The following is a 27,337-nucleotide window of genomic DNA, read 5'->3' as shown; positions in this document are numbered from 1 at the left end:
GTTAGTATGCAAACTAAGGACAGATCCAAAAGTAGGTTAGAGAATCTGAATGTGAAAGGATAGGATTGGAGGGGATAAAAAAATAAAACTTTAATTTCAGCTATGATCTTAACTTTATTTGGCCCTAGTGTGGCAGACTGGTCGGGAACAGAGGAGTCAAACTGGTTGCAAACAGCCTGAGGAAGTACCCTCTTTTCATTTTTTTATTTTCATTTTTTCTTCCTCCTCCCTCTGGGAGACCGCCCATATGTGCGTTTAATCCACATTTGCAAGCAACTCCTATCTTCCTCCTATTTTACCATCACTGTCCTGCTCCCAAACTGCCTTTTTCCTCCTCACATGCTTTTTTCACCGCAGTCGTCCGCCGGCTTCCTCCAGCCTCCATCTCTCACTATCTCTCCCCTCCCTCCCTCTCTCTCTCTCCTTTTTTTTCCTCCTATTTATGAAAACGTCACTTCAAGTCCCTCCCTGTTTGAATCTCATTAGTTTCTTGTGTGTTTCTCCCTGTCAATAATCCTGAATCCAGACTCTCTCTATTTCCATCCCTCTCTATCTGTCAATCAGCGCCGCCTTTGAACTGAAAACCACTCCGACCAACTTCAACTCACTCAATCCGAGCGGCTCGGCTCCTTCTCCGGCTTCCTTTTTCTGCCAAGATTCCCTTCTTTTTTAGTTTTGTACCAACCGCCAGAGCTTTGGAAAACGCCAATACAGACCCCAAACTTAAACTCGGACTTTTCTAGATCACCGAGATCAAGGTTTTTTTTAAAAACTTTTTTTTTTTGGTTTTTTTGTGCCCCCTTGTCTCTTAAAAAAAAAGAAAAGAGAAAAGATTTTTGCTCGGGAAAAATGCCGCAGCTCAACGGCGGTGGAGGGGACGATCTGGGCGCAAACGATGAAATGATTTCCTTCAAAGACGAAGGGGAGCAGGAAGAGAAAATTTCGGAGAACTCCTCGGCAGAAAGGGATTTAGCAGATGTCAAATCTTCTCTTGTAAACGAGTCGGAAACAAATCAGAACAGCTCGTCGGATTCAGAGGTGAGTTCAGTCTGTTTCTTCGCATGTTAGAGAAAAAAAAATCGGGGATCGATCGTCCCCCCGGCGCTGTTTTTAAGTTTAGGGGCCTACATTTACTAACACTGTAACAGCGGGTGGACTTGGAAAGAAAGTTAACTATCGCCCTTCACCGTCCGCTGTGCTAACTTTAACGCAATCCTTGTGTTTCATTGCATTTCAAGGCGGAAAGACGGCCTGCGCCTAGATCTGAAACTTTCAGAGACAAAACAAGGGAAAGTTTAGAGGAGGGTGAGTTTCTGCTTTATTGTTCACTCTTGTTTTTTATTTTATTTCTACCTACAACATGACATTATATGTGCCTGTGCCTCCGCCTTTTATTATGCAATTGCAATTTTTTTGCAAAAAAAAAAAAAAGTTCTCAAGGCCACTTTATAAAAAAAAGTTTTCTTCTCTCCCACAACCCCCTCTTCCCCCCCTCGCCATGTTAGCTGCGAAAAGGCAAGATGGAGGGCTGTTCAAGAGCCCACCGTACCCGGGCTATCCATTTATAATGATCCCCGATCTCACAAGCCCCTACCTTCCCAATGGATCACTTTCTCCAACAGCACGCACAGTAAGTTCATTTATTTACAGCTTGTATGTGCACACACACTCGTCACACACACACACACACACACACACACACTGACTCCCCGGGTTAGGCGCCGAGGCAAAGGCAGACGCGGAGTGTTGTCACCCTGAAGTGCAGCCGATAAAAATGCAGAGCCAAGTTTTGCAAACTCCCCGTGAAGTGTACAGTACAATGGCATGCATGCGTGCATGCGTGCCCGCACGCGGCTCCCAGCCCGTTTGCCCTGGTCAGAAGCTAGCATGCTAACAGTGCTAAAGAGCTGCAAGTGGGTTAAAATAAAAGGAGAAAAGGAAAAACAGAAATAAGTAGGTTATTGTTATATGTCAGCTTTACGTGCACGGCATTTTTACCAATATTTTTAGCAACTTTTAAATCAAATGCACAAGCCCCTGTGAAAATTTTATTCTCCTTGTTATAATTTAATAATGATTATGACATTATTATTGTTGTTATTATCATTATTACTACTAAGGGTCTGCGTATTCTCCAGGCTTACAAGTGCATGTTTTTACTCTCCTGAATAATGCAGTTGGCTTGTGTTTGCATGGCCTCATCAAAAATGCCCTTTTTTCTAAATGCAACACCATGCATGAGCATTCAGGCCTTTATATAGCAGCTTTTCTGACACACTGTAAGCAGGGGAAAGCAGTGTAAAACCACACAAATAAAATCAATATGCAAATTGGGTTGGTTTTTTTTGCAGAGTGATTTGCATGTGTCAAAACCTGTAAAGACACTATGTAAAAGATGCATGCGTGATAGCTTTCCCCCCTGAAACATCAAGCAGTGCATTTTTTTCTTTTTAATTTAATTTTTTACTTTTTCTAATTATTCTTTCAAATGCGTGTGTATATATATACATATACAGACATATATATATATATTTCTATATGTTTGAATGTATGGTGTGATTTACTGATAGGAATTGTGTGAGACTGTGCTGTTTTGCATCTGCACTGCCTTTGCTCCCAGCGAGGAATCCATGGCAAACATGTGCCATGCAGTAAACCCATATTTATAAATAAATTCATGTTATTTATTTAAACACAATCAGCCATGCTGTAATTATGCCCACTTACTCATTTGCTCAGCACCTCGCCGGTCCCACTGGGCGATGGCAATCCTTAAGCAGCATAATTTTCTCAACCATGGGTGTTGTTTTTTTTTTTTTCCTTTTTCTTTGCCCCCCTATTTTAAACGGTTGCAATTACAAGTCTGCGCTTTAGGACCTGTCATCTCATTTTACAAGGTTAAGGCAAAGACCAGGCATTAGGAAATGTGACCCTCCAACACCCCCCCGCCGCCACCACCACCACCACCTCAGCTCTGCCTAACGAAACTGATATTTGTTACCTCTTTTTTTTTTTTTGTGTTCTCCGCACACCTTGGAAATCAACGCACATCTGACACACAATGCCTTCTTTTGTGTTTGACACAAATTCTGCTTTTGAGTTCAACATGATCACCCATGGTTTCACATGAAATATTTCTTTTGCTGCTTACACAGGTTCTCTCTTTGCGTGCGTGCTTCTTTTGCACATAGGAGAACATTTTGCCATTCATTCTCTCTTAGTCAGCCAGCCTTTTTAACGCTGCTGGCTGGTATGTGGAATTAGTCACTCATTATTCTCATCAGCACTGACACAAACACACATTCACAACAACACGCATGATTTGAAGTGAAGCACTTCCTTGTTTCGATGGCAGAGTTTTGTAGTTTGCTGTCACACACTACTGTGTGTGGAGCGCTCGTTTCCTTGTGCTTATGCAGCAGTTAGAAAAGCAGTAAACTGTGTGGTATGGCTGGAGGATGCTGCGGCGAGACCGTATTGACCTTTGCCCTCTTAATGATGCCCTTGAAATACTATTCTCGGACATAATTGAGGAAAGGAAAGATTTTTAATTTTTTTTTTAAAATATATGCTCCCAGATTTATTTATTTATTTTTTTATCTGTTGTTTTCCTCTCTGTGCCGCTTTCCCTTATTTAAGGAAAAGTCATTACAAAATCTAAAAGAAGGAGGTGCTCGTTTGCAGATGATTAGGAAACCTTTATTACAGCTTAACCTACTGATGCACCTGGACGTGGTTTTTGACTTATGGTGGTCTTCCTACTGTACTGCCTCGGCCCCCTCTTGTCTGCAGCGCGCTGTGTGTCCAGCCATTAGCGCTTTGAAGTCAGCGGTCGCTGTAATATAAATCTATTAGACTTAAAGCTGGCATAAATAATTCACCTGGACATTGATTAGCTGTCTTGCTCCCTAACATGTCATGTAAGGCACTGAATATGACTGCTAGTATCATTAGAATGAGACTTTCTCCTTCATGGCATGAAAGGCTTTGATTCTCGCTGCTTTTACCTTCGCCTTTTCTTTTTCTCCACTCGGTTTTGGTGATGCTGCGATGCTGGTTTTTCCTTTTGCCTCTTTAAAAATTATATAAATGAATACAATTGATTGGAAGTCTTACAGGCTAAATTCTGATGGGTTTAAATGTTTCCCATCAGCTGGCGGTGATTCTGATCTCCCTGGACGTCTTAACTTGCTTCACTTATTTAGTGTTTGCATGACTTAAGGAGGGGAAAAAAAGATTTCTTGCATGTGGCTATTACGATAGTTTGTCTGACCTCTGGGAGTCATAACCAGTGAAAATTTGTTTTTCCTACCACCTAAGCCCAAGGAGGCTCACAATTTAGTATCATTTAGCAATTTGACATGACGCTGTGCCCGGGCTTTAAAAGCCTTCCTGCCCTCGTCTCCTCCTCTCCTTTCCCTGCCGTCTCCCTCCTCCCTAAACCTCACACAAAGGCCTACTGGATCACTCGGTGCAGGTTGAATTGCAGAAGTGGCCTGGCTAGTTCACCCTGGGTTTTCTATCTCCTTTCCCCCTGTTCCCTTTGCTCTCTTCCTTTCTTCCTCACTACCTTTTGTTTCCTGCCAATGCTAACACTAGGCTTTTTAAAAAAAGGCGGCGGGTTAACTCCCGGTGCTGTGGGCTAATATCTACACCTCAACAGGTCTGTGGATGCAGAGGCTGAGGGAGGGAGAATGGGATCTGGGCGGCCAGCTCCCCTGCATCGGGGCTGCTGGGCCGTAAATCCACTGGCTTTATTTACTGCCTCGCGGACTTATGAATGTTAAGATATTTGACGCCACCCCTGGCCCCATAATTCTCCAGGCCTGGAGACTTTTGGCGGAGGTTTTGAGTTTCGACGTATAATTACGAGCAGTTTAAAAAAGAACGAGAAAGTGCACGGGGTGGGGAGCAAAACGGGGGATGAAGACACAACACTGTGCATCCAATACTGTGTTTAGAGTGGGAAGGGAGGAAAATAAGAAAGACTCTCCGAGAACCCGTGATGATTCTACTACAGGGCGGTGAAAAGGCTTTGTGTGGTTGAAACAATAGTTTTCTCCCCTTTTTTTCCTCTTTTGTTTCATTCGTCTAGTCACGCCAGGACTGCTCATGTTGCTGCACATTCACCTATTTTTTTAATAAAAAAACATAAATCTACTTTGATACGGGGGCCGACTCGGTCTTTTGTCTTTTTTTATTTTATTTTTAAGGAAGAAATAATGGAGGATTTTCTGGTGAGATTATTATAATCAACACGCATAAGTGCACACCACCTCCTTTGTGCTCACGTGCACACATTGCTGTGGCCTGTTATCTGTTATAAATGACACAGACAGTATCTTTCCTAAACATGGCAGCAGCATAAGCATAACAATGGTATATCATATGGATTATGTGTGTTCGGCTGTTGTAAAATGGATTTTATTTTTTTGTGGCCGTGACAAGGGGGGAAGATAGTTTAATGCGGATTTAAGGGATAGGGCCCACACCTTATCAAATTGGCTTTACATGTTAATAGGGCCTAATTGGTGTCCGTGGGGGGTTTGGTGGCACGACGTGGCCGCATTTTGTGCCTCAAGCTGCAGAATGCACTCCGAATTTAGTTGGAAGGTTGCGCTCCTTTTGTCTTGCAAATCACTTTTGTTTACAAAGTATGGCGGAAGCGGCTCCCGCTCACTCTCTCACTCACTCTCCCCCATCTCTCTCTTCCTCTTCTGCATCTACTCCCTCTTTTCCACTCACTCGCTCTCCGCTGCTTCTCTCATCCTAGGCAAGGAGAGGGGGAAAAGGAAAAAAAGGTCCTTATTTTTCTTCGACTCAATAAACACTCATAAAAAAAAAAGTACAATCTGCTTTGGATTTGAGGAGTTAAGTTAGAGAAAAGGGGGAGGCGGGGGTGGCTGGGAAGCAAAGTTTGGCACCATTAAACTAAAATTGGGGTCTGCTAGACATTAGCGGTGCACAGCACATTCTCAGAGCTTAATTAGTCCGAACTGTAATTGTTCATGGTCTGCCAATAGGAGTAATGCTCAGAAAAAGTGGAGTTGCACTAAATCGGCCCGGGGTTTTTAAAACAATAAATCACTCGCATATTTGTGCCGTGATTCAAATGGAGGCTCGACCTCTCCCATCTCGACATGTGGTAAATTGTAAAGTCAATGAATCGCAGATGTAGGGGTGGGGTGGGGGGATTGGTGATGGTGCTGAGGACTCAGAAAGAGAGCGAGAGAGAGGGAGTACAGTAAGGTTTTGTTAGTGCCTGGTGAATGAATGGAAAAGATTTGTGCAGTAAATATTTACCTTTTTATATATAAAATATTAAAAAAAAATTCTCCCTGCTAGCGGGGCTTAATTGTCTAATGCTGATGATGTTGGCAGGCTGAGCCGTGTGAGAGCTTACGCGCTGGTCGATCTGTCACTCCGCTTGAAACACCACAGAGGCAGGAGGAAAAAAAAAATCAGTCAGTTTGTGGGGTGTGTTTCTAATCAGATTTTAAACTAGTGCGAAGGGAGTAGTGGTTCCCTGGTGGCAGTGTGAGCTGGGTTTGGGTGTAGCAGCTGCAGTAAAGTCTGGTTTGGAGCTGAACCTTTTTTTTTTTTTTAATTAAATCATCGACTTTATTGCTTTTAATGTAATAACAGCTAATCTGAGGCCTAATTTTGCCTTCGATGTGACATTATGCCTGTTAATCATTATCAATCTGGATATATATATGTATATGTTTATTTTTGCTTTTTATTCTTAAAAGTGAATTAATCCATTTATCCTAGTTTCCGTCAGTGAGCCACCAACACTCTGCTTTTCTGTGTCTGAGCAAAGAAAAAAAAAGGCATTAGTTAAGCAGCTGTGCACTGGGGTCCCTCTTACCCCAGCCCCCTGGTGTAACCCCCTTCCTCTCCCAGTTTACCCCCACCCATCCAGCCCCACCTCTTTCTCCAGTGCATTTCTATAGAGCTGAACACAAAGATACTACTGTACATCTGGAATGAAACTTGTGTCATCTGTTTAAATATATGCTAGCTCCACTCTTGGCCCACAGGGATTAGGGCTCCCTCAAACATGGAAATTAAATTATTGTGTGTGTGTGTCCATGTAGCCACACTTAAAATCTCTTATCTGTGTATGTTACCTTATTTTAGCTCAATGTACCCCGGTGAACAGCTCATCTTGCACATCCACAGCATTGTGGGCAAGTTCATGCTTAATATCAAAAGCAGTGTGGAGATATATGCTTGAGAAGCCAATATTTTCCCATTTTACTTCTTCCTCTTACAAAAATATTTGCACTGTTGGAATATGTTACCAACAATATACGCCAAGTTCCTTTAAAAAAAAAAAAAAAAAGCAAAGAAAAACAAAAAACCTTTACTGTCTCTTTATGGATTTTAAATTACTGAAGAGCAGCAGGGTACAAATGCAGGTGTTCCTAGGATGGAATGAACTTCTGAACTTATATGGAAGTGGCGATAAGATAATTAAAAGTGGTTGCTGGAAATTTTCTTAGCAGTGTTACTTTGCTGCATCCAGCAAAAGAAGATAAGGTTAAATGACTATTGATCGCATCTTTTTAGATATGAAGGTTATGGGTAGGGCTAGGATTAGCTGCTTTCAAGAGATGATTACCTAGAATTGGTATTTTTATTTTTTTCTATTTTTTAAAAGCGTCGTAATTACAAAAAAACACTGGAAATGTCACTTTTTAACAAGGCGGTGGATGCTGTGTATGTGCATCCAAGAAGGAAGCCACAGATTGTTTGTCATATTCCTTTTCCTCTAAGTTCATTCATAATGGGACCAGAGTGCTCCAGTAGTCAAATGAGTTCACCAGTAGCTGAGTGGGAGGGGAGGGAGGGGCTCAGAGAAAAGCGGGAAATGTGTGTTAGGCCTCTGTCTGTGTGTGTGTGAGTGAATTGGGACGGTGGGGGGGCCTGGGGGTCGACCGCACAAAAGCTGTCTGAATAGAGCGCATAATTGCTGTTAATGCCAGGGCAATGAGAGCAGCGACAGTTCCTGGCTAGATGTCCAAACAATAGTGCCCCTCGGCTTCACATTTATCTTCCCGTTTGGAGGAATGAAAAAAAAAAGGGGGGGGGGGGGGGAAAGAGAGGAACACAGATTGGAACAGGAGAGTTTCAGTTTTCATTCACGCCTGACGAACAGGCATGTGTTCATGTGCGTGGTTCGCGTCTCTGAATAAACCCCCCTCCCGCCCCGCCGCCCTATCTCTCGGCCCAACCTCCACTCCACGTTTTCCCTTCGTGCTTCCCATTCTCGTCGTCATCAGAAAATATTTGCCTTAAAAGCTCTGGGTGAGAAGGCCGCCGTGACGCTGGGAGGAATTCTGGTTGCTGTCGACCTTCTGTTTGGATTGCGGCATGTGTTTGGGAGGGGTCAAAGTGCACTGGCTCTGACATGCTTTTCGTTGACGAACGAGCTTCCCCTCTCACCCCCTTTTTCTTTCTGATGGGGAGTGCTTGAGTATCCATTGGAGGTTGTTTTGTTTTTTTTCCGTAATTCCAGCTTGTGTGTGTGTGAATGCAGGGAGGAGGTGCCAAACTGCCATCACAGCTCCTAATGATCACGTTGGGCTAGATAATGACTAGCCGTGCCAGTGTGCAGTGAACACCTGTGGTACACCAGCCTTTTATGGATGTGGTACAATGTCCTGGAATGTACCACAGAAGAAGAATTTCATTCATTCATTCCAGTATCTGTTTTAAAAATACTTTCCTCACTTTTTCCTCACAAAAGTGGTGGCAGTGTGATTTAAATATTCACATCTAGATATTAAACATTAATTATACAAAAGTCTTTGTCCGGTGTTCATCCAGCCACGCGCAATATATGCAGATGGTTGTTTTTCTACCCAGTTTGTATCTGCAGCCTTAATGTAGTCAAGGGAATTTCAGTATGCAGATAATCTGTTCAAAATGGCTCAGATGGGAAGGAGGCACTTGTGTGTGCTAAACACATAATAGAGGAGTTTAAGGTGATAAAAGTCCAGTCAATGTATTTTTAATCTACTAATTAAACTTTTAATTGTAGCGGGATAAGCTCCAAGGAGCGTGTGTTCGTGTGATTATGTGTGTGTGTGTGTTTTGGAAGCGAAGCCGGTCCGCTAATGAGGTGATCGTCTGCTTTTTTTGTCGTCAGGAGGTGGTGGATTCATAATTCCTCGCAAAAGGTGAGGGAGGGTTTAAAAGTGTGAGCGAAATAAATGCATTTACTAATCTGCGGATTATGGCGGGATTTGTGTAAAAAAAAAAAAATGTTGGCAAGATTATTTTAAAATGCACAAGGCTAATAAAATGTAACCTCCATACCCTGCGATGTGGTGCAACTTTAGAGTCTTTTTCTTTTTTTTCTTTTTTTTAGCTAGTTGATGAAGCAATTCCAGTGGAAAACAGATTAAGAGTAAATTCCCATGTTAACTCTTTAACCAGCTGTTAGAAACCTATTTACACACAATAATAATACGCCTCTTTTAAAGAGACAGCTGTTGGCTTGCGTACAGCACTAGATAACATTTCATGAGAACAGCTTGTCACATCCACACACGGCCTGCACATGGGCACTGAATTGCCAGTCATTGTGCAGGTGATGATATTTGGAAGTGCATATATATATATATATAAATACATATAAACTTCTGCTTTTGACCAATTTTTAAATAATAAGATGGATTTTTAATTTTTATATGGCATAGCATATTTTTTCCCCATTATTTTCTTAATGGCTTCAGTTTTAAAAAAATAAATCCCCCCTCCCATCCCTTCCCTGGCATTCTCAGTATTATGTATTCATCCGGGCTCCAGTGAGAGGCCAGTGTGTCACCAGTGTTCAGGGTCAATTCCAAAAGTGCACAAATTGACTGGTGGAAGTGAATTGTCAATTGTCTTTCTCCCTCGAGGGGTCAGAGTGAATGGAGAGGCTTGTTTGGACAACTGTCCCGAGGTGAGATGTGTGGCCCTCTCTGTCCAGCCAGAGGGGATGGACTGATGAACGGACAAGAGAGCGGGGAAACGAATGAACAGCAGATAGGCAAGACGACGCTGTGGAGGTAGAAAACAATGCAGTCTCGTCCCCCTGAAATCACAGTTTTGATTGAGCGGATTTAGTTGGCAACTCTTGATGGTATCCAGTGGAGGCACTGACACAATAGGGAAGTAATTATCACAGTCTTCCTATAATAAAACCAACACTGAATGACGCCTGGTCTCTGTGTTAAATATTAAATCTATTCCCATAACTTAAATGTACATAGTTCTGCACGGATACTGAAAATCAGGTTATTCCAAAAGTTTATTTTTTAATTTTGATCCCAGTAAAACTCAACTAAAGTCCACAATTCATTGATGGATCAACACGTAAGGCAAGATATGTCTCTAACTATTTGGATAGTCATATGTATGACTTTTGCATGCTCTACTGTGTGGGTTAAATTGTTCCGCTAAAGCGGATCTTTACTGTGCGATTATTTCGAGAACTATTCATTTTATTCTTAGATGGAACCTAGTTTTAGTTTACTGTCCATTGGCATGCAAACCAAAGGTTCATTTTATAGATTAACTTTGAACCTGAAACCACCAGTTCAGCCATAATGAAAGTTGAGATTAGAGGCAGGCATTACTAAGCAGGTTTGGCCTTTGTGTCATGTGATGCACGTCACAGTGTACTTTAGAACCAGAAGGTGTTTTATCTTCACTTTACTGCCTCCTCTATCTTTATTGGCAGCCACACTTTGCATATTTCGTGTACCAATAAAGATAAATTTCCTGCTTTATCATTACAGATGGCGTCAAATGGTTAAGGTCTGGCTCGGCGATGTTATTATTTTAGCTCTCAGGGTGGTCAGCTAGGACTACAGCATTCAGCAGCATGGGGAGCATTTCTGGAAGATGCAACCTGTTTTGCATGTTGTATAAAAGCCCTTTGTCTGTTGTGGATGACCCTTGCTGTTGTAAGGCCTGTATCTGTCTCTGCTCAGGCAGGCAGGCAGGCAGGCCTGCAGTGAGGATGCAGCAGCTGGCCTGGGCCCAGGCACAGGAATGCTGTGTGTGCTGTTTAAACACTGGCTTGTCTCAGTGCAGGCCTAGAGGACTGGAGGGAAGGAAGTTGCAGCATGTTTACATAGCTGAATTGTCCGTTGCCCCCCCCCCCCCCCCCCCCCCCCCCAATGGCTGATACACTTCTGTTCAAACATCCACAAGTGTGGAGATGACCCCCGTTGATGCCGGTGTTCACAGCTCTGCCTTAACACTTACTTCTTTCTCTCTGAATGTGTGTGTGTGTGTGTGTGTGTGTGTGTGTGTGTGTGTGTGTGTGTGTGTGTGTGTGTGTGTGTGTGTGTGTGTGTGAACACTGAACACTCATAGCCAGTACTTTCTTCCCTGCTGTGGGTGTTTGCTGTTTTAACCTGGAGGCTTGGATAATAGATAAAAAGTGTTATAAGGGAGCATTTATCACACTGAGAATGGCAACAAGAAGAGATATTCAGACAGATGAAGCGATAGAGGGGAACCTCATTGCTTCAACCAAGGTCCTATCCAAGCAGGGAGCCAGCCATTGACATACGGTGGAATTGTCATCTAATTGTTGTTTGAATTACCTGTTATGATCCAATGACAAATCTCTCACACTCTTGCCATCAGAGCGGAAAATGCATCCGGGGATTGGCATGATCTTTGTGAGTGTGTAAACCTGGCTTCAACAAGATGGATAAATGCAATTACTGGACAGACCTGGAGAGGAGAAAATCCATTTAAAGCCCGTAAAGCTAAGCAGGGGCCGTGCTTAATTCATTTGGCCAATTTACGGGTGATGTACGAGTGTCAGGGCACATTAGTCAGGCGGGGGGAGAGGTGAGTGTATGCTGGCTCAATGGGTTGGGTGTATTTTCTTTCTTTTTTGGGGAGGGGGGGCTTTTTGGTAGCAGAGTCTCCTTGAGACCGGGTTCCATGCTTTCCTCCAGACAAAGCCAGTGGAGCCTGGACATGGAAATGACAAAAAGATGCACTGAGTGGGAGGGAAGCGGGATTGCTTTGCAAATGAGGTGGGGAAATGTTGCTTTGGTCTGCTGGGCAGCAGAGTGAGTACCGGCATGCTTTGCCATACCAAGAGCTCAATCAGGTGCTGTCAGCAACCCTTGCGTCCTACAAGTTAAACGACTGATTTTTATATAGAAGTGTAAACGCTTGTGACCAGTGTTGTTGCCTAGTTTCTGTTTTTTTTTTTTAGTTTATTAATAGTGCCTTTGCAAACACTTTCGCAAACACTTTAATTTTAGTTAAAGATAATGAAGGAAGAGCAGACTAAAGCGTTAGAGGGCTCTGTTCATTTTGATCCCTGCTGACTTTGAAACTCTCTCTCAACTCTTTACTTTCAAAATGAGTTATAATTACATTGTTTATCTAGACTGCAACCGGTTCACCTGAGAAATCTTTGCTTTTGGCCTGTGCAGTGTTTGCCTCAGCCGCTGGCAGTCTCATCCGTGTTACTGTTATTATTTTATCCTGGAGGCACTTTAGTCTCCCAGTGCTTACATTTTTATTTCGTCTGTGCTTCTTGCGCCGCGTAGACCGACTTCTGTTTATCAACTCTTCCAGTGCATTGACATTAGACGTCTTTACTCTGCTTAGTCTGTTACGCAGCCATTGTCTTGGTGGAGCAAAACCACTCAACGGTTACACAAGCTGAGTGGTATGCAAAAACAGTGGTTAGAGCCTCGCCGGGCGGGTGAGAGGCGTTGAGGGAAGCTTTGGTTTACGGCTTCAAGCCGCAGCCTGAATCAGGGCAGGGTTAGCTATCAGACAGAGAGACATGTGAGGCTAAGACCTCACTCACTATGATGCAGATGCTTTTTAAGTGGTTGGGATCACACTTAAGTGCCTCTTGGGTTAGTAGATTTGGATTGCCAGAGTGTATGTGTGTGCACTCGGTGTCAGGGAAAGTGTGCGTTAGCATATCACCTGACTGCCAGGCAGCCGGCCTCGGGAAACCAGAGTTAGTGTGAATGCCGGGGCTTGTCAAAGACAGGTGCCACCACTGCGGCCCATGCCTGCCACACAGCAGCTGGGAAAAGACTGCAAGGCCCACGGTCAAGTGTGGGCCATTGGGAGATCGCATCAGGCTAGAATTCCAGATCAGTGGGGGGTGAAATGGGCATGCCTCCCTGCAGTACTGTGGCTTCAAGGGTGATGTATGCATGGTGCATAGGCTTCTCTGTTCACTTTCTGCAGCCAACACTGTTTAAAGTAATTAAATAATTTGTAGGTCAACTTTCCACTTCCTTCAAACATGTCTGTTGCATTGCTCTTGATGATAATCTAACACCGAAAGACATGCAGTGGGTATTTGGGGTATAAATTTTGAGTTGCACATACTGGCTACCATCATGTCCCCTGCTCCTCAGCCCCTTCTGTAAATGTCTCTCGACTTCCTATAGCAATGTGAGGATTGGTGTAGTGTTGTGGCTCAGTGGTGCAGCTTCTTTCCCGAGCACGGCAACTGGAAGCCTCCCCCCGTCATCTCGGGGTATCGTGGGGTTGTGGATGTGCCTGGGAGTCATCACTGTAAGTCCTCTGAGCCTTCTGGGGGAAGTTTCACGGACCCTTTCTTCTCATTTTCTGCACTTGCTTTTGGGATGACTTTGAGTCCTGAAAACTCAAAATCCTGTGCTGTAAATATGCAGATGTAGTCATCGTTTTTCCCTGATCCGCCTGCTCGCTTCTTCCCAGATGCCTGCCTCCCCCGTCCTCATGGGAGAACAACTGCTGGTTGCCATCTATAGGCCAGTGGAATTCCTCACCCTGACTCAAGAATAATAATATAAAAAAAACGTGGAAGTTTTCTATATGCTCCTGCAGATCATTTTACAGCAGTGCCTCTCAACACAACTGTTCCTAGTTAGTGGAAACTTCCAGACTTATTACAGTCACCAACAGGGCAAATTTCTTCACTACCAGTGCTTGTACGTTTAATGCTACATGGCTTGGGGTGACGTTATTTAAGCCAATGAGCCAGTCTGTCCTTGTATGATATGTTAAATTTAGAATTAAATGCTCAGCTGTAAATTATGTAGTCTCCTGGCATGAGACAAATAGTTTTGGTTTAATCTGACACCCACAGGCGTAAGCGGGAGTTACCCCAACTAGGCTGGAGAATTTATGATCATGCCGGCCAGAAGCCATACCTTTTTTGGCCCAGAACCAAAGTTTGGCAACCGAGTTTACATCAGTGGTTGCCATTGCACATTCAGAAATGATCTCAGTGAAAGCATTTTATGCATGACATTAATGAGGCCAGTCAGCACAGTTAATTTGCTGTTATTTAGCTCTGCGGTCGTGTTAAATCATAAACAGGCCGAGAGAGGCCTCACTGCTAACAGTAAGTGTTGAATAAGGGGTAAAACTCAGACCTGAACTTGAGGGGAATCTTGATTCTTGGCTAGGTAGCTCAGTTATCGGAGCTTCCTGGCCAGAAATTGAGATTCTGCGGTTTCAGACGCTGGGAAAGTTAACCTCTAATTGTTCGCAGAAGCTATTGGCAGGAGGAGCTAAGTGATGATGAGTGAGGCATCGACGGGGAACACGGGTTGGATGCTGAGATGAGACAGCTCACACTTGCCGGTCAGGGGTTTTGTTTTTTTTTCATTAGGAAAGAACTTGAGCCCAATGGGATTCTCCCCAATGACAAAATGGTAGTCCTAAAGGGGGAAAGAAATGAAGAAAACCCAGCTCTTTCTTTCTTGGCTCTGTTTTAAGAGACAGACACTTTGTTCACGTTTTAAATTGGCCTTGTCATGCGGTTTCCTCCACTGGGCTGCTGGGAGCTGACTGTTTCCACATAGGCCAATGTTCTGTACCAGTTTTGGTTTCGAGAAAAATAAGCGTCTGTTTTTTGTGGCACTGATCGCTGTCGTATTAAACTTGGGTTTTTTGTTGCTTTTTCCCCTCCCCAAAAGCTAACACAGCCGTGCTTGTATTCTTCACGCCTTATATATTTTTTTTAGTATTATTATTATTATCTCAGTTGCAGTTGCTTAACAAGAGGCACATCAGCCTCTGTCCTAACACGGCCACGACCCTGTAACCTCACCCCCGACCCCTCTTCCCGCTTGTACTACAAATCTACTTTTTGTAGTGTTTTTCTGCGTGCCACATTTTCGCAAATAACATCAGTAATCATTCAATTGGGCATAAAGTAATTGAGAGGCGGCCTGCTTGCCATCTGTCTGGTGAGATTACTACTTTCTGTGTAATTAAACGTGTGACCTTGCGGCCATGGAGGGAGGTGCCAGCGGGCGAGCCACTGCCAAAGAGCCAGGCTGTCTTATTTGAAGTCAGAGGGAAGCTGTTGGTGAGGGTGGGAGGGAGAGAGAGTTGTGCGGTTTTAAAAGTTTAGCCCAGCTGCTAAAGATAGCACAGGTTGATGTGAGTTGAGCTTAAGCGGCAGCCTTTACATGGCTGCGTCCTGCGTGTGTCGAAGCCCAAGCCTCAGTCAATTTTGCAATTCTACAGGAGCCTTGTTGAAGTCAGCATGATCCCTGTGTGCATACAGTGTAACCAGGAGAGGATAGAAAAGCAGGGGTCAGAAAAGTGTGTGTATGTGTGTTTCTGTGTGTGCTTGTGGGGTCAGGATGGGCTGAATAGAGACTGCTGTTTTAACTCTGATTTTATGTGTGGTTTTGTTTGGACTCCTGAGGTTTGGTTTCCTTTGGACAGTGTCCAGAGACTACAAGGCCTGCTTCTCCTCAGCTTTCTTGTGAGGCCGACGTGAAGAGCCCTGCAAAGCCCTGTGATTGGATTTCAGCGCTGATCTGGTTGATTTGCGTTGTAAACAGGACATTAAAGACAGGGGAGATGGCGAACTAATGAGTCTTTGTGTCAGTGTGCATACTGCAAAAGGGTGCTTGTGTGGTTTTATCCTCTGCATCCTGCATCGCGGTGTCACACGCCCAGTTAAGAAGAGGAACTAAAACTCCTGTAGATCCCTGATGACATTCAGTATACTCATAGACGTATACATAAACACCAAATGCGCAACTGAAAGAGACATCGGCATGGTTTAGTCAGTGTGGGCTGGATGGTGTCTTGCAATACTTCCGCTCAGATCTGGAAAAAAGAAAAAGTCTCTCTTGTTCCCCCAAACAAAAATAACCGTTTTAATTACTATGGTTGTGCTATGGTGCAGCCACAGCATGGCTGGTGGGACCCAGCTGAGGTGGCACTTGCCACTGGGGATGGGGACAAGGTCTGGGCCGGCCTCCAGGGAAATTACAGGGTGGTGTGGAGGATGGGGGGGAACTGTATCCGTCCTCCAGTCCCTGCTGTCAACCCAGAGAGCTCCTGTTTGCAGCTAAGCGAGGCTCTCTCCGTTTCATCTTCACCCTCTGGAGATAATTGGAGTTGTACTGTGTGTAAACATGTTTTTGGTTTCAAAGATAAGTTTCAGTCTGAAGACCTGTATATCTGCCCGGCATGCAGGGGGAGGAAAAAAATCAGTTTTTAATTTTTTTTCTAAAAAAAGAGCAGCATTTTTAAACTGAACTTGATTCTTATTTTCTGTTTCTTACATTCTTCTTCTTCTTCTGTTTTCTCCCTAACCTCTTCAGCCATCTCCCTTTTCTCTTTTTCCACTACCCCTCCCCTCCCCTCTCTCAGTATGTGCTCTGATTACCTCTCCAAACTGGCAATAAGTTGATTGCTTTACAGAGATGATGTAAGCCTCTGCCCTAGGGTACATCAGGTTGGATTTCTCCCGCTTTATCTTGTAAAGCCTAAATTAACAGCTGGTTTGGTTGGAGTTCTCCTGGATCTGACTAAAGGATTAGGCTTGGTTCTCATGCGAGTCAATCCGGTTTGATTTATTGCAGGTCTATCAAAAAAGATCAATGGGAGTCCTTTTGAAAGTAAATCCTTAATCGCTCTTTGCACTTACGTGTCATCATTGTGAATTTTTTCACTCCCCTCTGTTTCTTGCTCCCTTCTTTCTCACTCCCTAATTCTTATTCTTTCCTTACACCACTGCCTGTCTGTTTTTATTTTTTTATCTCCTCCTATACCCCACCCAACCCAATCTGCGGTAGCGTTTTGCACTTGTCGATGGTATCATGGTGAATTGCTGGATAGATTTTCTCTCTGTTCTCATTAGTTTTCCATCGGGGCAAATGCTCGCTTTTAAAGCCTCAGGTTGCGATTGCGAATGAAATATAGCCAGTATAGCTTGGTCTTAACCCAAACTTGCCCCAAGTTTTTTTCTGTATAAGACCCATCAGTCACCTTTGGCCATAAGTAACAAGGATGCTGAAGAAATCAGTGTTTGGTTCTCATATTCTCTTACCCATCTGGGGTTAAATTGGCCATAGATATAAAAGTGAATGACAGGTGATTTGGAAATTAAAGCTCAGTCGGACTATTAATCCCATTTGCATGTTATGGCTGCTGTTTGCATTTGGCACTTTTATTATATCTGACATTGCTGCCTGGTTCCAGCTAATCATCAATGCTTTTGGCTCATTAGTATCCAGGAACTGAAGATCAGAAACGCTTGAGATGTTTTTAACTCAAATAATGACGTATCATCCTTCACTTCCCCTTTGGATCTCTCCTGTCTCATGCTAGCGTTGAAACATTTGCTAAACTGAATGAATTAACTCAATCCTAGCTCTAATTATGGAGCACTGAATGCATTTTTCCTGCATATTCACATACGTCTGTGCTCACAAAATGATATGCGAGTCGAACAACACCCTGCAGCGTGCGGCGTATTTTCTTCCACACTTACGTAAATGGACATGGCAGCTTCTGCTATTTTTCCGCCCAATCTCTCTCCTTCACTTTCCCTTATTTCCTCATTAACAGGGCTCGTTATGTATTAAATATCATCCTCCTCCTCTTCCGCTAGGCTAATTTTCCCCTGCTCCGCCTCCATCGATGCCTTGGCTCTCTAGGAATCTGTATCTTGAAGGATGCAACCAGTATCACTGACAGGAAGACTAGATGGATTGGCAGACCCCCTTTGATGGTGCCAGTGATATGTAGGCCTTCTCCTGGCCAACATTCACATTTATCTTGAGGATTTTCCATGTCTTTAAATATATTTTTGCTCTGACGTATGACTGATGTGATCAGTGTCAAATTCAGGTGTATCTGCTTGGCATGCTCTGTGGCCTGGTTGGCTGTCAGACCTGGGTATGGAGGTGTGGGAGGGGCTCTAAATAAGGGAAGGGGGTGGGGGGTGGAGGTTGGTGGGTGGGTGGGGGGAGTTGGGTGAGATCGACGGGATACGTGGGAAGGAAGGGCTTGCTGTCAGCCAGCTGGACCTCTTAATCCTACAGCCTTGGGGAAAGGGTGTGTGTGAATGTGTGTGTGTGTGTGAGTGAGTGTGTGTGTGTATTGTGTTTGTCTCGTAGAGATTTGTCAATTTTAGCACACCTCTGCTCGACTCTTTGGCCCAGCTGAGCCCACAATCGCGCGTGCGTGCGCTTGGTAGTGTGTTGTGTGAGTGTCTCTGCTCCAGTGAGACACAACCAGGATTTCATGCACGCTGTGTTTACTGTAGTCTTCGCTTTAACAGCACACTGTATATTTATGTCAAGACGACACAGTCTCTCACCCCCTTGATGTTGGAGAGGAGCTGGTGGTTGGTGCAGGGTGGAATTGTCTGTCTGTGTTTGCACGTACACGCATGTGTGTGTTGAGGGTAATTTTTGTACTGTGTTGCTGGTTGAGGAGGAACCCGTGGATGGGGGTGGGGGGGCAGGACACTGCCAGCGCCACTCACTCCAAGCCTTTATGCCCAGCCCTGCGAGCATGAAGCATCTCTAAAACTTGTGCACGCGCGAGCTCCATCCCGCTCTACGTCATTTTGTAGCTCGCTGTCTGATTGCGTCACCCCCTTGTCATTCATTAGACACAAAACGCGCTATTTAACCAAATTCCATGCAAGCTTCCTCTTTCCCGAGCACCCTCTCCTGCTCTCTCTGCCCCACTCTCTCGCTCTCTTTTGGCGTAGACTTTTGCATATATAACAGGCTGGCAGGCTAAGAGCTTGGGACTTCCCCACGCCACACTCCAAGCCTTTGATCCTTTGCTTTGGAGGTAACATCAAAAGGAGAGGCATAGAAAGGCAGCTACTACTGTGAAGTTCAATGTTCAACTTGATGGCTTGGCTGAGGGCTTTTTTTCCCTCTCTCCTCCTCCTCCCCTCCCGCTTCACCTCCCTCCTCCCACCGCTCCCTCGATCCCTTCGCTGTATCCCTCAGCTGACAAAAACACACAGTTTGTAGCCAAGGGTTTTTTTAATTTTTTTTTATTTTTTTATTTTTTTTATTTTAGTGCCTCTGACCTCACCTCCATAGAATGAGAATCTGACATAAAACAAGATCTCAACCCTATAAAGAAAACAAAAAAACTCAGCTGTAGAGAGGGTGTACACAAACATTCAGATGTTTCCTTTTTGACGCCGAGGTAAAAGGCGCTTTTCCAGCGCCAGGTCCTTCTTTTCCCTCTCAGTTTCTCCCACTGTCTGTGTGGGTAACATGCAGCAGCAGCATCCCTGTATTGCACCTTGTTGCGTCAATGCCGAGCTGGGCTCTTTGCTGCTAGGTTAAGCAGCAGGATGAGGGCAACATAGCGTATTGTTTTCTGCACACCCTCTTTTGAATGGATGCATCCTTAAGCTTGATTTAGGGTCAGTGCGAACTGCCTTTGGATAGCTTTGAAAACCACTCCCCTGCAACTTATAAACATTGGACAGTGGTTGTCAAAGTTGCTTGCTCTCAGGACATGGGAGAACAGCCGGGCATTTTGCTTATTTTTTTCGTCTTACAGCTGTTTCTTTTTGCCCTGCCTTTGCATGCGTCTGCCAGGGATGACTTAAAACACATTTGATTTCCAACAGCACGCCTTGAAAACTTGTTCCGAGAGGTTATAACCTGACCCTTATGCTCTACCTCACTTTTTCTTTCTGATTTGCAGAAAAAGAGAGTGCCAGAATAAGCTCAGAGGAGAAAGACCTGTTTTCTGCTTCTTTCTTTTGGTTGTTTTGTTTTTTTCATCTTCTCCTTTGCAGCGTTGACATGTGAAGCTTGCAATCAGCCGTTCACGGAAAAAACAAACGATTTTCATAATGAACGTCTTAACCGAGTTTCTTATGCAAACTCTGTAAATTAAGGAAGAATCAGACGAGGCCGTGGCCTTCCAGGTCAAAAGCGGGCTTTTGCTGTGCTATTTGCAACTGTATTTAAATGACACAGACTTGATAAAGGCGATCTAGAAAGCTGAGATGCTTCACTAAATGCTTTTTCGTCCTTTATGAGCTTCGTTGTCTGACTGTGCCAATTAGCAAAGGCGTGTGGCCTGCTTTCCCTCTCCTCTTTTTCTCTTTTTCCCCCCTGTGCTCCATCTCTCTTTCTAGATAGATGCTTTCTCTATCATGCTCCTGCACACACACACACACACACACACACACACACACACACACACACACACACACACACACACACACACACACACACACACACACCAAGCACACATTTGGTGTATCATTAGCTTAGTGTGCGGGGAGGCGTGCGAGCCTGGGCTCTCTCCTGCCTTATCTCCATGTCAATCACAGCGTGTGTGTGAACATCAGTTGTAATGATCTCCATCCAGCCTGTCGGTGCGTGTTAGCGCCTGGCTTCCCTCGCCCCCGGTGCAAGCCGTTCCCTAGCTAATAGATGCAAAATTAAGCTGATCAATAGATGGCCTCAGCTCATTATTGACACGTTATCGTGGTGTGGGATTTTTGTGTTTGTGTGTGTGTGTGAGAGTGTGTGTCCAGGGGTTTATATACAGTCAGAGATGCAAGACAGGATGAGCCCACCCCCAAAAAATTTAAAGTTAGCTTTCTTCTCCAAATGGCTCAGACCACTTTATCTCAGGCCTGCAATGATATTGCATTAAGCTAATTTATTCTTACTCTGTTTTATGCATTTTTTGGATGCTAAAGCCTCTACTCAAAGCGTAATCATCGGCTCAGTGGTAGGAAATGAGATGGAGACTTTGCAAAGCGCCATATTAAAGATTCATCAATAATTGGCATGTGTGCTGCTGTTTGTGTTGCGGGGGAGGAAGGTGGAGGGGGCTCTTATGGACAGATCAGCACGTGATTGAGCTAAGTGGTAATTAACCATGAGAGAGGTGTGTATGTTTTGGTGTGTGTGTGCACATCCTAGAAGATGTATGCGCTGTTGCGTGTCAGCGAAGGTGGGAATGCTGAGGGTAAGGTTGGCTGACAGAGTTGATTTGGAGGTGAGCGTTTGGGGCCATGTGGTCAGGTCATTGAGGGATGGGGTGTACGGAGGTGGCGAGGGGTGTGTGTGACACTAGCCCTAGTCACACAACCGCCTCCCCTGACCCTCTTCAAGTCTTATTGTCTCGGAAGCATCCCCCATTTTAATGAGCTCCAATAACCAAGTCCTTATTACTTATTTATTCATTAAGCCACCGTGGCAAAGCGGCAGTACCCCACTGTGTGTGCGTGCATGTAATTGCTCGTGTGCATTTGTCTTCCGTGCACAATATCATAGTAAATACCATGTTTCAATGGCAATAATAAGTTTGATTAAAGCTAATTAAACCTAAAATAGATTAGATGAAAGCTAATGATTTTCCCCGCTTGTTTGGGTTACGAATCTATAACCTGAAACCATATTTGAGATTTGAGTTGAAACCTTAAAATCCTGGGCTTTAGCTCTGCTGAGGGAGTATGTCTCATGAATATGGAGGCTGAACCGCTTCAAGGTGCGCAAGTGTGAAAGAGACATGAAACAGACTAAATGTTTGTTAGTTTCAGATGATTCTTTTGTGAGGATTAATTGCCTGTTGGTATGTGCGTGTGATGCCTTCAACATAATGCTTTGTGATTGATGAACGCGCGTAGGTGGAATTGTGTGATAGCGTGTAGTGTTTTCAGAATATCGGAAGTCTTTGTGAAGCCTGAGAGTGTACACACTCTCTCCCTCTGAGGCATGTTTCATAGCTTCCCTATATCCAGTCTGCCGTTTAACTAATTCATAGTGAACTCTCGAAGAACAAAACCAGACACCCAACATCAAGGGCAGCGTTCAGCTCTCCTCCAGCACAATACCAAATACAGCATTCTCCAGCAGAACGTGGGCGCTGCAATCAGCTTACTTTTCTCCCGTAGCAGAGCTCAGCTGCTGTTCACCTTTTTAACTCTCCCCTCTGCAACCTTAAGCCTGCTTCCTGCAAAGGTAACATATGAGTTGCCCAACCTCTTCTTCTCCTAGCTCCTGCCCTGGCCTTGCGTAAGGGGCTCAGACACACCCAGGCCTGCAGACATGCCCGTTCACCTCAAGCAGCTTCTCAGTAGGTCAGCGTGTATGAGACTTCAACTGGCAAGGCCCTCATTGTTTTGTCGGACCATTGGCCCCTTCTGCCACTGATCTTCAAGGGTCTTCAACGGATTACTATTAGAAAATGATGCTAAATAAGTTACAAAGAATTCCTGGTTACTGGAACTATCTAGACTAAGTTAATATTTACACTGGGTGTTTACATGGGTTTCAGCGAGGTTATGTTGTCTTAGGTTTATTCACAGAGCTGTGTTTTGGTAACTGGACTGTTTTGAAGTTAAAGACACATTTAGCCTTTGTCTTGTCACTTGTTGGCTTGTGAAGTCCAGTTTGTATGAATCTCGGCCTCTTGGTCTGCTGGAGCCTGAAGTGAACATATCTTGTAAGTGTGGGGAATAAATTTATGTGGCGATATTGTATCGATACAGAGACAACAAATATCGATATTTCTTAAAATATATTAAAACACTATGGGAATACTAAGGACAGAAAGACTGTTGCCATCTGTCTGATTGAGTTTTTGTCAGCGAGCACAACTCAAGGGGACTCGACTCAGCTGGCTTCCAGCTGGTTGTATTCTTGTTATATTCTTTTAGAATAAAAGTGTAATACTAAAATATGAATTTCTGTCCTTTTAAACAGCTACAAATGTGTGATTTTCGCAGATTTCAACAATTCAGTTGTAGACTGATAGCAGACTGACTCCATCTTATGGCAACATTTCTGGCAGGGTTGAGTGACAGTGTTGGTATGCTTGATAAATGACAAAGTTGGATTGTTTAGTTGTTGTTATTTTTTAACAAGAAGTTTAGCTTTGAAGAAATAATTTAAAATTGATAAAAGGCGATAAACAGCTATATACGTATTACAAAACTCAGCTAAATGTTAAAGGGAAACAACCCAGTTTGCTTGCCAACCAAATGTGTTAACCACTACACTTTGGAACCTGTATGTTTTTGCTGTAAAGTTGAGCATCTTAACTTTGGAGTCTTCGGAGCTTGGATCCAGCCTCAAGAAGCCATTCAAGGAAATCCAGTTTTCCCCACTTACGTGTTTGTTAGTTTCATTTTTTTTCGCTGCTTTGCTAGTTGATTCATCAGACATCCAAGATTATTTGATCTTCAGCTTTCAGGAGAACACAAACCTGTAATTCCAGTTACCTTTGACTTTGTACATCTGATATGCCATTACACTGTTGGCTAATGTGGAGGGACTTGTTCATCGTGTTGATCTGATAGGGCGCCCGTCGTTTGCTGTTGAGGTACAAAAAAACCATGCTTGACGTATACTGCCTAAACTGAGCATTAAGGTATTCTTTCAGCTTCTACGGTGTGAACTCTAGAAGATATCAGTTCTTTCTAGTCTGCCTGAATATCCCACTCTGTTAATTGATTAATTTAACAACCCTAATAGGAGAAAGTAAAATAAATCAATTACGATTCATTCACTGAAATAATCAGAGCTTCCAGGCTCATAACAGTTTGTTACCCCAGTGAGTCTGGAAGTCAATGAAAGCACCCTAGAGCCTATTTGTGTCCAAGCAAAGGAAACGAAAAGAAGTGGAAGAGTCACTGAGAAAGATGAGCAGCAGGAGGAACACCTGAAAGAAAAGGCATTCTGTCGCAGAGCTGGATGCTAAAGGTGCCAGAGTACCTGTTCATTAACTGGCCCGATGGAAGACTAGCCATCTCCTGCTGGCCTTCACCCTTCATGCCACTATTTATAGAGCAGCCAAGAGATACTCTTAATGACACAGGACAGTGTTAACTGGGGGGGAGGGGGTGCAAAAATCAGAAATGGAACGGTGTTTACTTTCTGAGAAGAGCTGAGAAGTTGGCGTATTTTAGAATGCTGTCATATCATCCTCACACTTCCTTTGAGAACTTTATAGTTTCATCCAGGTAGTGTTCGTGGCACACTTTCCCCATCTAATTAATTGAATGAAGTGAATGTAACTATATTTTCTAGTCTTTTTCTTATGTCTTCTCCTTGTTTTTTCCACTTGGAAAAATATGTCTTCTGTGGCTTGTGCAATCCTTTGAAACTCTGGTCAGTCAGCTGGTGTTTGAACAGCACATTTGTCCACACCTGCTAAGCAAACAGTGATGGAGCATAGCCATACTTATCGCGTGACCCAGTGTTTAAAAAGAGTGAAACAAACTTCCAGGACGGACCTGATAAAAAGAAAAAAAAGACGAAGAAGAAGTGTTCATGGACAAAAAAAAAGAGTGTTAAAAGCTGAGAAATGCTCCCCCTTTTTCCATCATAGACTACAGTGCTTTCTGAACTAATATAGAACAATAGTAGTTTCTCGTTTCTACAGCTTCATTGTAAACGGTGAGCAAAGTCTGAGCTGGGTAGAGAGGCAGGAGAGGTCATGTGCACATTCTACCCTTGTGGGAAAAAAGGCTTATATGAAAGTGTCAGGGCGAGTTTTTCTGCAAGAAAGAAAGCGAGTGAGAGAGAGAAAGAGGAGGGGAGTTTGAGGTTTAGGTGGAGATTGTTGGCAAAGGGGGTAGGAGGTAAGGAGAGGAGAAGGGAGGTTTTGGATCAGGTCGGCAGCCCCTGTGCTGTCAGGGCCAGTGGAACCCCCAAGTGGTTCTGGCTTTGGAGTAAATATGGGCCCAGCGGACCCCTTCCCGCCCCAGGGCACACAAACCCCAGGCCTTCCCACATTTCACTTTTATTTTCCTGGTTGCAAAATGCCTCTGGCTATCAGATCAGGTGGGGTGCTTTTTTTTTTCCCTTTAATATTTACTCATAAAATGTGCATTAGTAGAACCAAAGCAGCCATGATGGACCCTCTTGTGTTGGCTAACTTTCTCTCAGTTTTGTCAAGGAACTCTTGCGCAGGTCTCTTTACAATAAACACGTTCCTCCTGAAAAGACATGTGCTGTATGCAGAAGCAGACACAACAATGGATCATGTAACAAAGTGGGCTGGTGGGTTTTCTTGGTTGTTTTTTTTGTTTGTTTTGTAACCAAAACTATTTCAAAGACTCTCCTTTAAGCTTTTCCTCTCTGTTGCAGAGAATCACTTTCTCCCCCTTAATAAATTACGTGTGAATAAGCGTGCGTTTGCTTCTTCTCCTGCACCTGTGAGTGAGGACAAAGACTGCCAGCATTATCCGCAACAGATCAAGACAATATGCTCAGCTCTCGTTTTTAAAGGGATAAAATTGTAGTCAAACTGGATGGACTAATCTTTTAAGCTCAGTGCAGTTTACTCTGTGCAGCTTTGAATGGGCTCCTCTTACTAGCCTTGATCATTTCAGACTTAAATAAAGCTCTTTATAGTAAGGGGTCTGATTGGTGTAATCTGCAAGCTGTCAATCCCATCTCTGAGCGCCCTCCCCGAGGAGCTGCTGGCCCAGTCGAGCGTGGCATGTTCAAATATGGGTGAGCTTTGTTTTTCAGGTGTGAATCAGTGAATAAGCATGTACAGTATGTTGGGATTGGAGGTGGGGGGTCATGTATATCTGTTATCTGTATATGTTCCCCCCTGATGTCTGTGTAAAGCTGTCATATTTGTGAAATGAGGTGGCCACAGATGGTCTGAATATCTGCTGGAGTCTAGAGCAACACCCAGCATCCATATGCTGACACTAAAACCCAGGCTGCTGCCTTTCTATCTTTTACATTACTCACATGGCTGAAATGCTCGATGGATCCCCCATTTGTCTCCTGTTCCCCATCTGGAAAGTAGACCAGCGTTTGGGAGCCACATTGGCACATAAGGACCTCTGTTTGTTTGATTGGTCTCGAGCCCTCTGCTCTTAATCCAAAACAAAACGAACAAGCCGTGCAGTGGCATGTGATAAAAACATCAGATGGGGGGGGCTTTATAGAGAAGAAGCTGGTTGTTGACGAGAAACAGACAGAACAATCCTGCTCGTTCACACTAAAAAAATTATGAGTAAGACTTCCTCTTCTTCTTTGTCGATATCTTATATTGGCGTTGGTCAAATTTTGATGGGCTGTAGTAAAAAAAAAATGTTTTATTTTCAGGAGGATTTGGGTGTCTGCTGTGGGTACTGGGAAGTGGTGTTTGAGGCCAAATTGCTTCTGTGCCAGCTTGTTGAATTGGTAATGACAGTGGTGGAAGCTGGTGTGAGCTCAGGATGCCCGTTCATTTGTCTCTAGGCTGCTTCCTTCCCCACTACCATGAGCTGTGACACGGTACCAGGGCCCTAGCTTGTTTTCCCTTCGATGACAGTCAGATCTGGGTTAACACTCTGTAGCTCATAACATGTCAAACCTGGGTGTAGTTGCAGTCAGTCACAGACTTGGGTGAGTGGTTCAACATGCAAGTAGGAAACACCTACTCAGATATAGTATAGTAACAAAATATAGCTAAAACAAGTAAAAGGTTATAGAATTAATCATTGTAAACAAGGGGGGGAGTTCCTCGGAGGTAAGGATATTTCAGGTCAGGTCAGGTCATGTGTATTCAAAAGGAAATTGTTATTTCTGTTTAGTGCATTTGGCAGCATGACTGTTTTTACCTACAGTTGCACATATGCGGTAGGAAAGAGAGAGACAGCTGCAACAACACAGAATACAGGAGTCCTCGAGACAACAGAGTTGACTTTGTTTGAGACAGAAAGGGTATAAAAAAAAGAGTTGCGGATTAGGTGGGTTGCAAAGAGACTTGCAGATATGCAGCGTAATAGAGCTTAAAAATGTTCTATGTGTGATTTACATATTGGATTTGAAGGGTATCAGCTGAGCTGTCAGCTGATGTGGGCTTGAACCCCACTTTGACTCTGTGGCAGGTCTAAATCTAGTGCTGTGTTTGGTGTTGGAGTTTCGGAGAGTCAGACATCAGCCAATTTCAAGGTTCTTGGACTCTGACAAGTTCTGGCAATGAAATGTTCCTGTGCTCTGGAATCTTTTATAGACTAAACCTATAAATTGATTGCATTTTAAAAAAAAAAGCTTACCTAATAAGCTTACGTAATGAAATTAATTGT

At 43.8% G+C, this 27,337-nt stretch overlaps 1 protein-coding gene across 13 annotated transcripts in view; it reads left to right on the top strand.

Annotated features, from left to right (window-relative positions):
- The first annotated feature begins 395 nt into the window (after positions 1-395).
- The window catches only part of tcf7l2 (transcription factor 7 like 2), an 86,834-nt gene continuing 59,892 nt past the window's right edge, over positions 396-27,337 (top strand). For 2 of the 13 annotated variants that reach the window (XM_085416540.1, XM_085416534.1), the window contains exons 1-3: positions 400-1,038; positions 1,239-1,305; positions 1,506-1,630. In XM_085416540.1, the coding sequence (XP_085272666.1) occupies positions 850-1,038; positions 1,239-1,305; positions 1,506-1,630 (381 nt within the window). In that variant the 5' untranslated portion in view covers positions 400-849. Of the gene's footprint in view, positions 1,039-1,238; positions 1,306-1,505; positions 1,631-27,337 lie in introns of all 13 variants that reach the window. The other 11 variants (XM_085416536.1, XM_085416544.1, XM_085416532.1 and 8 more) reach the window with 10 other exon arrangements.

The sequence above is a fragment of the Rhamphochromis longiceps genome, linkage group LG8 (assembly GCF_057381845.1).
Source record: "Rhamphochromis longiceps isolate RC_006_pf linkage group LG8, R_longiceps_female_GT1.1, whole genome shotgun sequence".
Lineage (NCBI taxonomy): Eukaryota > Metazoa > Chordata > Actinopteri > Cichliformes > Cichlidae > Rhamphochromis > Rhamphochromis longiceps.
This window is presented reverse-complemented; position numbering and strand designations above follow the sequence as displayed.